Here is a 16939-nt window from a genome sequence, read left to right as displayed (position 1 = left end):
ACACAATAGAAACACAGACACACTGGTGATTGAAATGAAGAGTATATTGTTGTATAAGAGACGGAACACTTTTCAAGGGTATGTGTCTTACGTTTTTTCCAACACACTGATAGTAGAAGGACAGAAAGTCATGTTGTTTCTATTAATGGAGTATAACTATCTCTTGATCATTTATCTGTCTGTCCCTTCAGGAAAAAGGCGGATCCGGGTGCACACTCTGTGTCTGCCGGTGGTGAGTCAGCTGAGTGAGGTTTACGCTGGAGCGGATGTTCAGGCCATCACCTGCCTGCTGGCCAACATGGGTGAGTCTGCTTTTTTTTTTAAAACACGGCTTTAATATGTTTTAGTATAATTGTTTTCAATATCATGTGCAAAAATAATACTTTTGCTATTTTAGTTTCCCTTTTCTCATTAAGTGAACAGTATCTTGGTCATAGTATAACTTATTATACACGTTATACTCTTGATTTTATTCTGATGCTTTTGTTATTTATAGCGCATGGTGGAAAGGAGCAGGGAGAAGAAAATCTTATTTTACCTGCCCCTTCTAAAACCATAAAAAAGTCAAATAAAAGCAATAATTCTTTCAGTCACAGTTGCTGACAAACACAATCAAAAGTCAACTTCATACTGTCGAATTACGCTTTCTTTCTACATTTTCTTACAGCCCGTTAAATCATTCGGCAAAGAGCTTTTTAAAAATGTCTTAATATGTATTATTGTCAGCAGTGGATTTTCTCTTCTGGTTCTAATGTTTTTTCCCACGCTCCAGCAATCGACCGGGCGATAACGTCCAGCCTGTCGGACGCTCGTGACGCTCTGACCAACGCCGTGGTGGACATGGTGAGCGCCTACAAGTCCAACGTGTCCAACCTGCAGCAGTCCGGCCTCGTGGTGCCCGCCTCCATGTGCCTCTTCCCCGTCTACATCCTCGCGCTGCTCAAACAGGTCAGGCAGAAACACACACACACACACACACACACACACACACACACACACACACACACACACACACACACACACACACACACACACACACACACATGCTTCATTACTGGCTTTACACACACACACACACACAGACACACACTCGCTTCATTACTGGCTTTATACACACACAAACACACACACCCACACACACACTCACTTCATTACTGGCTTTACACACACACACACACACACACACACCCACACACATACACACTCGCTTCATTACTGGCTTTACACACACACACACACAAACACACACACACACACACACTCGCTTCATTACTGGCTTTACACACACACGAACAAACGAACACACACACACACTCGCTTCATTACTGGCTTTACACACACACACATGCTTCATTACTGGCTTTACACACACACACACACACAGACACACGCTTCATTACTGGCTTTACACACACACGAACAAACGAACACACACACACACACACGCTTCATTACTGGCTTTACACACACACACACACACACAGACACACGCTTCATTACTGGCTTTACACACACACGAACAAACGAACACACACACACACACACGCTTCATTACTGGCTTTACACACACACACACATGCTTCATTACTGGCTTTACACACACACACACAGACACACACACGCTTCATTACTGGCTTTACACACACACGAACAAACGAACACACACACACTCGCTTCATTACTGGCTTTACACACACACACACACACACGCTTCATTACTGGCTTTACACACACACACACACACACACACACACACACAGACACACACACGCTTCATTACTGGCTTTACACACACACGAACAAACGAACACACACACACACTCGCTTCATTACTGGCTTTACACACACACACACACACACACACACACACACACTCGCTTCATTACTGGCTTTACACACACACAGACACACACACACACACACACACACACACACACACACACACACACACACACACACTCGCTTCATTACTGGCTTTACACACACACAGACACACACACACACACACACACACACACACACTCGCTTCATTACTGGCTTTACACACACACACACACACACACACACATACACACACACACACACACACTCACACTCACACTCACACACTCACTTCATTACTGGCTTTACACACACACACACACACACACACACACACACACACACACTCACTTCATTACTGGCTGGAAACATATTATAAAATGGCATTTAAAAACACTCATTTAAAAGCAAAGATAATAAAACATGAATATCAAAAGGTACATGAATAAAAGTCACGGGGCAGTGTGAGATACACACATCTGAAATCACTAGTTTTCTTTGACCTCACTTTCTTTCTACTTTCTTTTTTAATTTATCCTTTAATTATTTCAAGTGTTTCATGATAAACGAACGAGCGAGACGTGTAGTGTAACCAAGTGCATGAACTCAAGTATTGTTCTGAAGGACTAGTATTTTCCATGTTATGCCATATATAATATAAGATGGACCTTATTAATCCCTGAGGGGAATTCAGTAGTTGAAACGGCAACAGGGTGAGAATGAAAAACAGGACCGCACAGATTAGAGATTAAAAACATAGAGAAAAGACAAGGAAAAGTAGAAACAAAGGAGAGCTGCTAAACAGGCGCCAAGTATCTACTCCACTACCTTTCAGAAGCTAATATTTCCCTTTTTATTCAAATACGTTTGAATAACTCACAGCCTGTAGTTATGACCGGTTGTATGAGTTACTTATACATACACTATACGTTCTCACAGATATTGAAGTGACTGTTATTTTGTATATATTGATTGTTGTGCTTTTATTGATGTCTTAATTTGTGCGGTTCCCGCGGGGTCTTAAAAAGTCTTACATTTGATAATCAGAATTTAAGGCCTTAAAAAGGTCATATGATCAAAAAAATAAGAAAGGTCTTAAATATGATTTAGAAGGTCTTAAAAATGATGGGATTTGAAAGGTACTTCTGTGTTGCGATCGCGTCTAAATGTGTTTTGGGGGAAATGTCCGGGCTGCAAAGTAACCAGACAAGAAACAAGACCCTTTCAGTTCCCCCCAACAATTTGTATTGAAATAAATCAACATGGAACCAGTAATCACTAACTTTGTTTCCCCCGGCCCCTTATCGAAGAACACCCAGCTAGTAACCTAGCAACCAAGCTTCAGCTAGCGGCAGTCAGAAATTAGGTATCTTCGAATCTACTTACAAATAAATATGGGGAAGTTTAAGTTCAACCGTATTTGGTTAGAAAACGTCGAATTTAGTGCTTGGTTGAAACCAGTGGAGGGGAACGGGTTTGAAGCCCGCTGCACCTTTTGTAAACAAAATGAGCGTTTGTTTTGCTAATGCACCGTTAGCTCCCGCAACAACACCGGGGGACCTCCAGGCGACGTTTGAGTCTACGTCAACCCTTAAAGCCGAGGTGCTGTGGACGCTAAATACCAATCATACAACAGCATGAAGACAGCAGAGCTCTGACTATAGCTCTTGTCACACACACACACACACACACACACACACACACACACACACACACACACACACACACACACACACACACACACACACACACACACACACACACACACACACAGAGACACACACAGTTCTGTGGGCTGTTATGTTCAGTCATCGATCTTATGTTGAACATGAAGAAATTTACTTTGTAAGTAATTATGGGACGTATATCTTCTTTCATAGCAATTTTCCTTCATACTTTCTTGCTGTGAAATAGGTCTTAAATTCTATTCAAAGTGGTCTTAAAAAGTCTTACATTTGAGTTGGTGAAACCTGCAGGAACCCTGGTATAAATGTGTCTTTTGATTGTGTATATAATATATAGGTATATACATATTTTTAGGTATATACATATTTTTATATATATTTGTTTATGTATTCGGGATTGTGGGAAACGGTATTTCGATCTCTTTGTCTGTACACACAAACTGAAAGATTGACAATAAAGTTAACTTTGAACTTTTAAATGTGAATGTGAAAAGGAAGAAATAAGCATGTTAAAACTGTTTGTGTTTGTTTTTCAGAAAGCCTTGCGGACGGGCACGTGCACGCGTCTGGACGAGCGAGTGTTCGCGATGTGTGAGTTCAAGACGCAGCCGCTGCAGCAGCTGATGAGGCTGGTGCACCCCGACCTGTACCGCCTGGACAACATGTCCGACCAGGTGAGACTCCACAACACTGAGTTATATTACTGCTGCATCTCGACATTTATTTTACTGTTGATAAATATTCTAAATCAGGCGATAATTGTTCGGTTTCAAGAAAGTGAAAAAACGTCATCCTAGTTTCTAAAAGTCCAACGGTTGGGTCATTTAGTATCAGGTTTTCTCTGACCAAAACCCAAAGATAAACCCTTTGAATAGGGTTGACGTTTCTATATTTAAAGGTCCCATGTCATGGCCATTTCTACTGATCATAATTCCATTGTTGAGGTCTACTAGAATAGATTTACATTGTTCAATGTTCCAAACTCACATTGGTTTCTCATACAGCATCTCTGTATAGTATGTGTATTCACTCTCTGTCCTTAACGGCTTGTTGGAGCTCCTGCCCCCCCCTCCCTGTCAGCCCAGTGTGCTCTGATTGGTCAGCTCGCCCACTCTGTTCTGATGAGTCCACCACCGTTACAGCGGAACATCAGTGATTATGTGTTACAATAGCATTAGTTAGCAACCAGAAATGATACCAGTAATGATAAACAGATGAGAATGCTCCGTGTGGTCTGGGTGCCGTGTTGGCGGGATGTTACGGGGCTCGCTGCTCTGCCCTTTGAGGCTCCAGGAGCGGACAGTGTGAGCTGGATTACTGGTGTCGTTTCCTGGTTGCTGCGTGGGGTCTGTGAGACAGCGAGACACCCCGGAACTCAGCCTGAGCACACACACACACACGCACACACACACACACACACACTCACAGCCAGGTCAAAAGATAAGGCTGAGTCAGTGTGTGTGATCCGCGGAGCCGTTACGTCACTATGACCGTTACGTCACTATACTTGTTACGTCACTATGACCGTTACGTCACTATGACCGTTACATCACTATAACCGTTACGTCACTATGACCGTTACGTCACTATACTTGTTACGTCACTATGACCGTTACGTCACTATGACCGTTACGTCACTATACTTGTTACGTCACTATGACCGTTACGTCACTATGACCGTTACGTCACTATACTCGTTACGGCACTATACTCGTTACGTCACTATACTCGTTAGGTCACTATACTCGTTACGTCACTATACTTGTTACGTCACTATGACCGTTACGTCACTATGACCGTTACATCACTATAACCGTTACGTCACTATGACCGTTACGTCACTATACTTGTTACGTCACTATGACCGTTACGTCACTATACTCGTTACGTCACTATACTCGTTACGTCACTATGACCGTTACGTCACTATGACCGTTACGTCACTATACTCGTTACGGCACTATACTCGTTACGTCACTATACTCGTTAGGTCACTATACTCGTTACGTCACTATGACCGTTACGTCACTATACTCGTTAGGTCATTATACTCGTTACGTCACTATGACCGTTACGTCACTATACTCGTTACGTCACTATACTCGTTACGTCACTATGACCGTTACGCCACTATACTCGTTACGTCACTATACTCGTTACGTCACTATACTCGTTACGTCACTATGACTGTTACGCCACTATGACCGTTACGCCACTATACTCGTTACGCCACTATACTCGTTACGTCACTATACTCGTTGCGTCACTATGACTGTTACGCCACTATGACCGTTACGCCACTATGACCGTTACGCCACTATACTCGTTACGTCACTATGACCGTTACGTCACTATGACCGTTACGTCACTATACTCGTTACGTCACTATACTCGTTACGTCACTATACTCGTTACGTCACTATGACCGTTACGTCACTATGACCGTTACGTCACTATGACCGTTACGTCACTATGACCAGGAAGAAAAAAATGGAAAAAGAGAAATCTCCAACGAGGCGTTCTGGGGCAGCATAGACAGATATTTTCTGTGTTAGAGTTTTACTCGCTACAGGGTGTACTTTGAGGGTTTTTGACTCTGCAGACCGTTTACATGCAGAAAAACCTTCATAACACACAAGGGGACGGGTAATAACCGGAAAAGCATGACATGGGACCTTTAAGATGATCAAAACTGCATTTTTGCCATGAAAAATGATTGCCCTGATGAATGGATGTTCAAGAATCATTTTGAAGGAGATTTGAACATGACCTTTTTATGCTTCTTAACAGTTAGGGTTACTCTTTTGTTTTGATTAATATATTTAAAACAAATGGCTCACCCAGTGCACTGTCCTGTGTGTCCTGCAGGGGGCGCTGCACCTGAACGACTCGGTGGTCCCTCAGCCTCCCCTGCTGCACCTGAGCTCAGAGAGGCTGAGCCGCGACGGGGCCTTCCTCATGGACTGTGGAAACGTAAGGCTTCATGATTATTATTAATACAATACACAAGTGTTCATACATTCGTTTAAATGTGTTAACTATGGCATTTTTTTAAAATATTGTTTAATAATTATTAAGTCTATTAATATGTATTTAATAGCTTTTTTACACATTAAGTCCTTTTCATTGACTTTACTAACTATTATTTATTACTGGAAACATCTTTGTTAACAAATTCTCTTCATTTGAGATCATGTGAGTTCATACACAATAAATTAGTTGATTACCGTTTTTATGGCCCTTCTTTCTGTAGCATCCACCTCATCTTGGGGATCTTTTGTGTGTATTTTTCAAAACCTATCTGTGTTTCATGAATAATAAATGCACTTTCCTGACTCTCTGTTTCTCTCTGTGCAGGTGTTTTATTTTTGGATCGGCAAAAACTGCAACGAGATGTTCATCAGAGACGTTCTGGGCTGTCCCAACTACGCTGCAATACCCCAGAACATGGTCAGTGACACTGTGAACAAGCATCCAGCATTTCAAAATAAGACATTCTTTTAATGATGGACATCTTATTTTGAAAAGCAGGGTTAAATCTCCTCCTTTTAACTGAGAGAAAATGTATCCAGCATTTCAAAATAAGACATTCTTTTAATGATGGACATCTTATTTTGAAAAGCAGGGTTAAATCTCCTCCTTTAACTGAGAGAAAAGTGAGAAAATGTATCCAGCATTTCAAAATAAGACATTATTTTAATGATATACATCTTATTTTGAAAAGCAGGTTGAAATGCCCTCCTTTAACTGAGATAAAAGTGAGAATTTATCCAGCATTTCAAAATAAGACATTCTTTTAATGACGGACATCTTATTTTGAAAAGCAGAGTGAAATCTCCTCCTTTAACTGAGAGAAAATGTATCCAGAATTTCAAAATAAGACATTCTTTTAATGATAGACATCTTATTTTGAAAAGCAGGTTGAAATGCCCTCCTTTAACTGAGATAAAAGTGAGAAAATGTATCCAGCATTTCAAAATAAGACATTCTTTTAATGATGGACATCTTATTTTGAAAAGCAAAATCTCAATCTCAAAAATGAGAATTTTTTATCCAGAATTTCAAAATAAGATGTCCAGCATTCAAATAATATCTTTTGAATTTCTGCATAAAATCTGACTTTTGGAGCCACATCCAACATGACAGGAAGTAACTGATTCGGGAAATTGTGGTTTTATTTTACACACCACCGCCCAGGTTCTGCACGACTGATGCAATGCAGCTTCCTGTGTGTGTGTGTGTGTGTGTGTGTGTGTGTGTGTGTGTGTGTGTGTGTGTGTGTGTGTGTGTGTGTGTGTGTGTGTGTGTGTGTGGTGTGTGTGTGTTGTGTGTGTGTGTGTGTGTGTGTGTGTGTGTGGTGTGTGTGTGTGTGTTGTGTGTGTGTGTGTGTGGTGTGTGTGTGTGTGTGTGTGTGTGTGTGTGTGTGTGTGTGTGTGTGTGATGTGTGTGTGTGTGTGTGTGTGTGTGTTGTGTGGTGTGTGTGTGTGTGTGTGGTGTGGTGTGTGTGTGTGTGTGTGTGTGTGTGTGTGTGTGTGTGTGGTGTGTGTGTGTGTGTGGTGTGTGTGTGTGTGTGGGTGTGTGTGTGTGGTGTGTGTGTGTGTGTGTGTGTGTGTGGTGTGTGTGTGTGTGTGTGTGTGTGTGTGTGTGTGTGTGTGTGTGTGTGTGTGTGTGTGTGTGTGTGTGTGTGTGTGTGTGTGTGTGTGTGTGTCTGTGTCTGGCAGATTTGCTGGTGAAGCTTTTTAAACAAACTGTGCCCTCAGTCATTAGCACACTGTGATGGTGACTTCCAGAACAAGCGTCAGCGTTTGTTTATGCGGGCATATTTCTGTTAACCACACTGTGGGGAGATGATTGTGTGAATAAACATGATCTGTTTTGAGACTCAGCAATGACAACAATGCAGAAATCCTTTATTCTGGAATGGCCCACAGCGGGGACGTTTACACTGTAACAGCAAAATGTGACAGTGCAGATAAAGACAAAGGCGCAGATTCAAGGTAGAAAGGATAGGTAGCAGCATTATAGACATATTAAAGTAGTGACGAGGGAACCAGGAGTCATTTGTAAGTAGTGGTGTTAATCAGATAGAAATGTAATTGCGTTTAATACAAAAAGAGAATTATAATACTGTATTTTGAGGTAAGACTTTATTTATCCCGAAGGAAATTGTTTTGCCAGAGTAACAAAAATACAATAAACACAGCAGCACAACATCAAAACTGTGCATTAAAAAGAGCAATTAAACATCTACAGAAAACATGAAACATAGATGGTCACACAATCAATGCAATTATCAGCAGTATTTAGTAGTGGCAGTTACGTAATTGCACGTTATCATAGCATATTATGTTGTATAGCAGCGAGTGTATTGTAATGATGGTAATTATATTGGGGTTAGGGTTTGATGGCCACTGGGAGGAAAGACTCCACTCCGCTCCGTGGTGGTCTTCGGTGGTCTCAGTCTGTGGCTGAAAGTGCTCCGGTAGGAAACCAGTGTGGCATGCAGCGGGTGAGACCCGTTGTCCAGAATGTTGAGAGGTTTCCTCAACTTGCTCCTCTCCGACGCCACTGCCAACGACTCCTGATCCACTCCCAGGACAGGGTCATGTGCATATTAGCTACAGTGTAGATATGGCAATGAAAAACGTAGGTCACAGGCTCCTACAACAGTGCAACATGAATACATATAGGACATAAAACAGATCAAATAGAATAGATAGTGCAATACATGGGTGGTGTTGTTGTAATAAAGACATGCATGACACTGGTCAGAGAAATAAGAGGTTTGTATTTACTATATGTAACATGATTTCTGAATGATTGGCATGAAGTCCGTACATCTTTCGACACTAACGCAGCGTCCACACGGCGGCGTGCGTTGAAGCTTGCCGGCGGGCGTGTCTAAAACTCGACCAACAACCAATCACATGAATCTCCCGCCCCAGACACACAAGCACGCGGTTTGATTCGCTAGAGCTTGTGATTTGATTGGCTGACGCTTCCGTCGGAACTTCAAAAGTTAAACATTGCTCAACTTTTGAAGCGAGCGAAGCGACGGAACCACAATGCAGTTCGGCAAAGCGTCACCCCATTCAAAGTGAATGGGGTGACGCTTTGAAGCTTCAACGCACGCCGCCGTGTGGACGGGCCGTTACATCTAAAGCATCGACAAAGCTGCCATGATTCCCCTCTGTATAATGTGCTCTACACAGGTTATATCATCTCTTACGCTGTCATAGTGCAGCTCTATCTGTTCCTACAGAGGTGACTCGGTCCACTTTCTCACACTCCGATGCAACTTCAAGAAACTGGACCATGATTCAGCAAAATGTAACTCAAATGAAGGCAGCTACAGCGAGGTCGTGATGGTTCTTACTGGTCTGGTGCAGTGGTCTCTTACATACATTATTTTTGCAAGATCCTCCGCTTTCTTTGCCTTTTCGCTGCCAAGGAGTTTATTGTAAACATCTGCGCTGGAATTAGGGAGGAAGTTGGGGTCAAACTTGGTCATTTGATTAATTTATGTTTCTTTGAGCACACTAAGCTTCCGAGATTAATCGCAAAAGCATTAATGTTGACAACCCTAGTAAAAGGTGTATATATAGCGCACAGTGTTATTTTACAGCAGTGTGGTTAAAGAAGTAAGAAGTGCAAAGTAAGTAGCAGCCAGTAATGATGATACATAGTGAAATAGCACAAGGAGGTGATATATAACGGTATATAACACCGCTGCAACTCTTGCTACTTTTAAATCCAGGCTGAAGACTTTTCTTTTTGCCGCTGCTTTTAATTGAACTATTCACATCTTGCACTGCAGCTTGTATTCATGAACCTGTGTTATTCATATTTTACTATCTTTGCTTTTTAATGTTTCTAATGTGCTCTTAATGTCTTTCATTTGTGTAAAGCACTTTGAATTGCCTTGTGTTGAAAGGTGCTGTATGATTAAACCTGCCTTGCCTTGCCTATATGTTGTGTGGAGGTCTACGAGGGATCTTGGTGATTTTAAAGCGTTGTTCCCCCCCGTCCTCTCTTGCAGAGTCACATCCCTGAGCTGGAGACCCCTCTGTCGGAGCGAGTGCGAGCGTTCCTCGACTGGCTGCAGGACAACAGAGCGTTCTGCTCCACCATCCACGTCCTCAAGTAAGACCTCCGTCAAAGTTTGTGTGTACCGACAGAGAGATCCAAATACCGTTTCTAACAATCCCCAATACACAAATACACAAAGATGAGAAGTCGCAGTTATATTTGACGTGTCCCAAACATCAGACCACCAAGACAACTCCTAAAAAAGGAATCTTTATAAAAACTAACAGAATAAGACCACCGCACATCTGGAGCAGCATCTGACTCCTAATAACACTCACATCGTCTCACATCCAGATGTTGGGCTGTAGAAAAGTCTGAGAGGCTGCTACTTCCTCTTTTTGTTCCTTATCTGTTCTGTTTTGATATAATGATATAGTTAACTTTGATTTGCCGTTACAGAAATGGGTTTCAGTTCCTCTTCCAGCTATTTTAAAGTAGTTCGGAGCGTCATAAGGTCTGACAAATGATTAGGTTGAAGTTCAGTAGAAATACTAACACTCACATCGTCTCATATCCAGATGCTGGGGTTTATAAAAGTCTGAGAGGCTGCTTCTAATTCTTTTGTTGTTCCTTATCTGTTATGTTTTGGCAAGAGGACATAGTTTACTTTGATTTTCCGTTACAGAAATGAGTTCCAGTTCCTCTTCCAACTATTTTAAAGTAGATCGGAGCGTCATAATCAGGGGTGCACATAACTCTTTTGCCCTGGTTCTCAAAGGAGCACCTGGAGATGTTGCTTTGTGCGCATCCTTAAAATGAAATAAACCGTACCTTTTGAGGGGTTCTTGACTTTATGAAGGGGGGGTGCGCTAGTGAATGAAGGGGGGGTGCGCTAGTGAGCACGCTCATGAACTGTTCGCCAGAGCCTCGCAGCAGGGTTACTGTGCGGAGCGCATAAAGCAGACCCTTCACGCGATAGCGAGGGGTAGAGCGATGGGTCGCAGATGCCGTCGTGCTTGCGGACGGATAAAAAAAATCAACCTAAATGGCTCGCGAGTTATACTTTGGTGGCCGTTAATATACCTGTGCGGCCCGCAGTAAAGTCTATGTGGGAAACCCTGCTATCTTCATCAGCATGAAGGGTGGTCTCCATAATGACCAAGTCACCGCACATTATCCCGCTTATTACACGGCCACATTCTCAACAAAGTAACGACATGACTCCCAATATTATTTGAAATGTTTTTATTGATTTAAAAAATAGTAGGCTATGATTTATTTAAATTGACATACATCTGCTAAGAAAAATAGTCCGTTGTTACCGTTTGAACTACGGAGCAGCGGCAGGAAGTGCTTCGATAGCGTTTTTGTGGATCTTTTTGATTACAGATTTGAAAACATCGTTGCTTGCTTTAAAAGTAGCACAATTCATGATGTCAAACCTTTGAAAGCATCTCGATATCCCTGCCCTGATGCCAAAGGAACTGCACACTGAATATGTGTCGCCGTTTGATGTCTATGTCTGGACCGCTGCGTAAAAAGGAGGGTTCCTGCCCGTTACTTCTCCGCTGTTTTCTTGTCCCTCCAAACTGTATAGAGTTCAATCGACCGGACTTCTTTTTGCAGACGTGAGCGTCCTTCACAACGGTCAATAAATCCTTGACAGCGGTCTGTCTGTTCTGGATTATCAACCTGTCACGTGTTCTCAATTGACCAATCAGAATCGAGTATTCAACTAAGCCATGTAATAAGAACTGGATACAGCGTGGGAGGCGGGGTCTCGTTCTTTCCTATGAGAGCTGCTCATTGGCGCATGAGGACAAAATGGCCCAGCTTTTGAGAGAGCGAAATGTCACAGATTACCCATCATGCCTGGCGCGTTCATAACGCCGAGGAAAATAACTCTCAGAATAACGTTATTAGCACATTTTACAACTTGAGGACCTAATGTTTTTAATAAGGGCTACACAAATGTTCATACTGGGTAGTTTATTTAGTAAAAAAATGTATCCAACGATTTACAGACGTCTCTTAATCAATGGGGAAAAGTATTTCTGGGCACAGTGACGTCACGGGCTGAAACGGAAGTTGCAGTACCGCCGTTTGGACACTACGAATATTTTTCTCAGAGTCCGGCGCACTTCCTGGGGGCTTGGTCCCAACAATCAGACCACTAAGAAACCCCCAAACATAAATCTTTATAAAAACTAATAATAATAAAGTTTAGTCTCTAATATAGCGTGATAATGTGTCCTAAGGTTTAGTGACAATCTTCACAGGGGTCTTGAGGCCTTATTGATTACAAGATGTGTATTTTAAGGGGTGTACGACAACTTATTATTTTTAAATCGGGTTTAATTTATTACTGTTAAAAAAGACAAATTAAACTACTTTTTTAAAGTTTGGATTATGTTTTACGACATCAATCTCCCAGGATAAGGGTAAAGAGAATATTTGGACACACACTTTTACTAAACCTTTTATTGAATACAACACACTACAGACAGAGTTGTATAACATCATTGTTTAAACAAATGGAGACATGATCTCTGATGCAATATTCACTGGAAATAATCTGCTCAAAATTCCTTAAAATAAATAAATGTTCACTCTTTAACTTTATTTTATATTGTATTGGTATTTCTTTACTGTTGTTGTTATGTATTGAAAATAATATAATATATCCATAAAGTATTTAGTAACAGGGTGTTTCTCAATGTCGAGGAAGGCTGCTCCAGAGCCACTATTTCAAGGATGCTACGTCATCGAGTCCCGCCGAAGGACTGTTCCAATGTCCAGGATGCTTGGAATTCTACCGAGGCCGGTGTACTTCGTTGCGGAAAATTTCGATGTGTATCCTCCGCGGTCTTAAAATCCCCACAATGCTTTGTGTACGGACCGATTTCCCAAATCTTTGGTGGAAATCGTGCTCCATTTAAGGCGGGGCCTCGCACATGACGCACACCTGTTAGCCTGTTCCACCATTCTTCGTTTTCCGAGGCAAGGAAGGATTCTTGCCTCGCTTCTGAAGGACCTGACTCGGACGGACATGTCCTACCAAGGAAGCGTCCTCGACATTGAGAAACACCCACAGTCAGTTTAGGAATAATAGAATAGTGGTCCATTTTAAGGCAACGGTTAGGAACACCTGTCTTAGTCTGTTTCAGAAAAAAGCTGACGGCACCATGGTTTTGTTGTTGTTGTTGTTGTCAACATCTAAACAACACCCATCTTGTTTGATGTCCTTCTGACTGAAACTCAGAAACCGGGTGTGACCGCTCTCTGGAATCTTTCTCGCAGCAGAGATCTGGGTCTGAGAGCGACAGAAATATTTCCATATACAGTGAGGTCGTTGATCGAAAGCTCATTGTTGTTGTTCTCCTCCTCTGTGGCTCTGCATTGTTGCTCCAACATGTGTTTACACCACACTGTTGTTGTTGTTGTGGAGAACAGCTGATGTCAGCGAAAATAACTGGGGGTGTTGTCATGCCTCTGACAAATGAGAAATACTTGTCATGAGTTACATTTTTGAAATGTTTTGAGACAGTGGAAAGTCACACTATAACAAAAACAAGATTTTTTACTTGGAAAAAAGGGAACATTAAAATGGTTAGAAATGTAATATTATATGTATTATGTATAAAAGTGTTTGGTTGCAGTGTTATGAAGCTCAAAGTCATTAAATTCATTTTTGTATTTTTTCGATTATTGATTATTTTCTCAACTGATTGTTTGACCAATAGAAATGATGTCAGAAATCGCTGCCGATGCCCTTTATAATTTCTGGAGCCCAAGTTTTTAATTGTAATGTCCGACGATACGACAAACAGTCCATAAACCCGATCATAGTCTGGGTGATATGATGTGTGTACCTTTTACCTCGCCATTGATCTATGTGTTAATAGTATATTAAGTATATTTGAACCAAAACAAATATTTAAAAAGTGGGTTATCAGGTATTTTTTTGGATGAGAAAGAGATTGCTCCTTCCGTGATATTCACAGCAGGAGGTGAACTGGGACCTCTCTAAGTAGTAGTCCACACTCCATAGTTTAGGTCTGGTCGGGGACTTGAACCGGCGACCCTACAGCTCCCAGTCCAAGCCTGACTGACTGAGCCACTGCTGGATATTATATTATACTTATAATACCTAAGATAAATGTTTCAGTAATAATAAACGAACCATTAAAAATAATTTAAACTGGTAATTGAGGGTTTAAGTACCATGTTTGTTTCTATTTTTACTCATGTTAAGATTCCTCAACCACTGCATCGCATGTATGTGTGTCTGATACACTCTATTGAACTCATTAACTTCCTCATGAGCCTGGTTAATGCATGTGTGTTTACATAAGACCGATTCTGATTAGGTTTGACATTTAGTATCATGGGGCATAAGATGTATTAAGATCCCATTTTCTTTAACATGTATGGATGAAAGAATAACCCGCACAACAAATTACAACAGGACAAATGTATGTATATATAGAACATATTCAAGGTTCAAGGTTCCTTATTGTCAAACTAACATAGGTACAGAGTAATTATGTCGTTGAAAATCTTAGGTCACAGGCTTCTCCAACAATGCAACACAATAATACAGATAAGCAGACAATATTAAAACAATATTAAAGTATATTATATTAAAAGTAATACAAAAAAAAAGTAGTTATTGGAATGATATAATGGATAGATAATTACTAAGTAGCAGATGAATGTTATGAAATTGTCTTATTGCCTGCGGGATGAAGCTGTCTCTCTGTGGTATTCAAACGATACTCAGCCTTACATAGAATCCATAATAATACATGTCTACTCTTCTGTGTCCTCCTGCAGGGACGAAGCTTCCTCTAAAGCCACCTTCTTCCAGTACCTGGTGGAGGATAGCTCGGACTCGGATTCATCTTTATCACAATTCCTGGAGCAAATTCAGCAGCAAATGTCCAAGTAGGCTCCCGTGACACCGAGAGAAGCTCTGGCCGCTCGAATCCTCACGGGGAGAGGATTTGGGGGGCGCCGTAGAGAGAAAACTAGCGTTAGAAATGGCGGACACCCATCGCTCATTCAGACCAGTTTTAGCGAGGCGGGTTACATCCCGATCCTCCATACATCCGTCGTATCAAACACATCCGGGACCGATTTCAGACCGAGATCTAGACCCTCCGAGGGGGGAGGGAGATAGTTGTAGGAAAGAAGTGAAATCAAAGAAGAACGGGGGTTTATTCCACTCCATAATGAGTTATTGAAACCCCCGTTAGCCTCTCGCTAACCCTTCGAGAACAGAAGGGTAACCGAGCCAAGAAGACGCCGCTTCATTCTGTCATTAGTTGTTTTTCGTGAACCTCACATGTAGCTAGTGTTGTCTTTTTTGTTGTTATTATTTTATAATTTATTCCCCCTCTTCACTCCTATTTTTTTTTTAATACACTGGAGAAAAGAAACAAGGTTTTTCCGGCATGAAAGACGAAACGCATGCCACCGTTTTGTTCGCTGCTAGTCCGAGCGTTAAGAAGTTTAACGGGAATACGAAGCGACAGTGGTTGGATGTTGAAACCCCCCCTACTCTCTGTTGCCCCCCCCCCTCTCCTCCACTGTGTGAACTCATGATTTATCAAGATCAACCCCCCCCCCCCCTCTCCACAAACTCCTCCTGATTTGTTTTTATCATTTTTCCAGGCGCTAATGAAGTTGCTATCCACTTTGTAACTATTGATGAAGAGTCTTTTATGTGCGATAATTTATGAACCAGCTTATTAAATAAAAAACAAAAACAGACCACTGCTTGTTTTATGTTTTAATCTCCAGCAAGGATTTATTAAAACTGCTTTCACTCAAGTATGTGTTTAGGAAACGGTTTCTGGACTCGCCGTGTTCCCACAGTTTTGATGACTCACGTTAGAAACCGGTTGATGTCGTGTCACGATACTCAGACATCGTGTGACTTCAGGACTAATTGCTCTCATGTTTCGACATGTTTACTTCACACGTGACTCGCTCCGCATTACACCCCAATGATTTCATGACTGCCTCACACAATGTAACCCTTAGATGCCCGAGTGACTGGACCCTACACTCCATAAGTGGGTCAAAAAGGACTCGTATTAGAATAATGTGTTTTTATGCCATTTTTGTCATTTTGGTTCAGAAAAATCACTTGTATAAATGTAGCATTATATTTTGGTTCACACTAGAAATATTTTATATTTAATTTTTCACTATTTATAATTTTAGACATTTCTTTTACATTTTGAAAAAAAAAATGAAATTCCATAGAAAATGCATGCGGGTCATTTTTGACCCACTGATGGAAGCTTGGGGTAGAAATACAAAAACTAAAATGTCTTTAAATGTAAATTAAAAATTTGAATGGCATGATATCCAAAACATGTTTTTTGAGGAATAGC

General features: G+C 41.4%; 1 protein-coding gene across 3 annotated transcripts in view; it reads left to right on the top strand.

Annotated features, from left to right (window-relative positions):
- Nucleotides 1–16311, top strand: part of sec24b (SEC24 homolog B, COPII coat complex component) — a 46306-nt gene extending 29995 nt beyond the window's left edge. For all 3 annotated transcript variants that reach the window (XM_034206856.1, XM_034206854.1, XM_034206853.1), the window contains 7 exons: nucleotides 192–302; nucleotides 773–948; nucleotides 4043–4180; nucleotides 6375–6479; nucleotides 6864–6956; nucleotides 10546–10649; nucleotides 15372–16311. In XM_034206856.1, coding sequence (XP_034062747.1) covers nucleotides 192–302; nucleotides 773–948; nucleotides 4043–4180; nucleotides 6375–6479; nucleotides 6864–6956; nucleotides 10546–10649; nucleotides 15372–15486 — 842 coding nt within the window. In that variant the 3' untranslated portion in view covers nucleotides 15487–16311. The remainder of the gene's footprint in view (nucleotides 1–191; nucleotides 303–772; nucleotides 949–4042; nucleotides 4181–6374; nucleotides 6480–6863; nucleotides 6957–10545; nucleotides 10650–15371) is intronic.
- The last annotated feature ends 628 nt before the right edge of the window (nucleotides 16312–16939 follow it).

The sequence above is a fragment of the Gymnodraco acuticeps genome, unplaced genomic scaffold (assembly GCF_902827175.1).
Source record: "Gymnodraco acuticeps unplaced genomic scaffold, fGymAcu1.1, whole genome shotgun sequence".
Classification (NCBI taxonomy): Eukaryota; Metazoa; Chordata; class Actinopteri; order Perciformes; family Bathydraconidae; genus Gymnodraco; species Gymnodraco acuticeps.
Note: the sequence above shows the minus strand (reverse complement) of the source record. Positions and strands in the feature narration are given on the sequence as shown.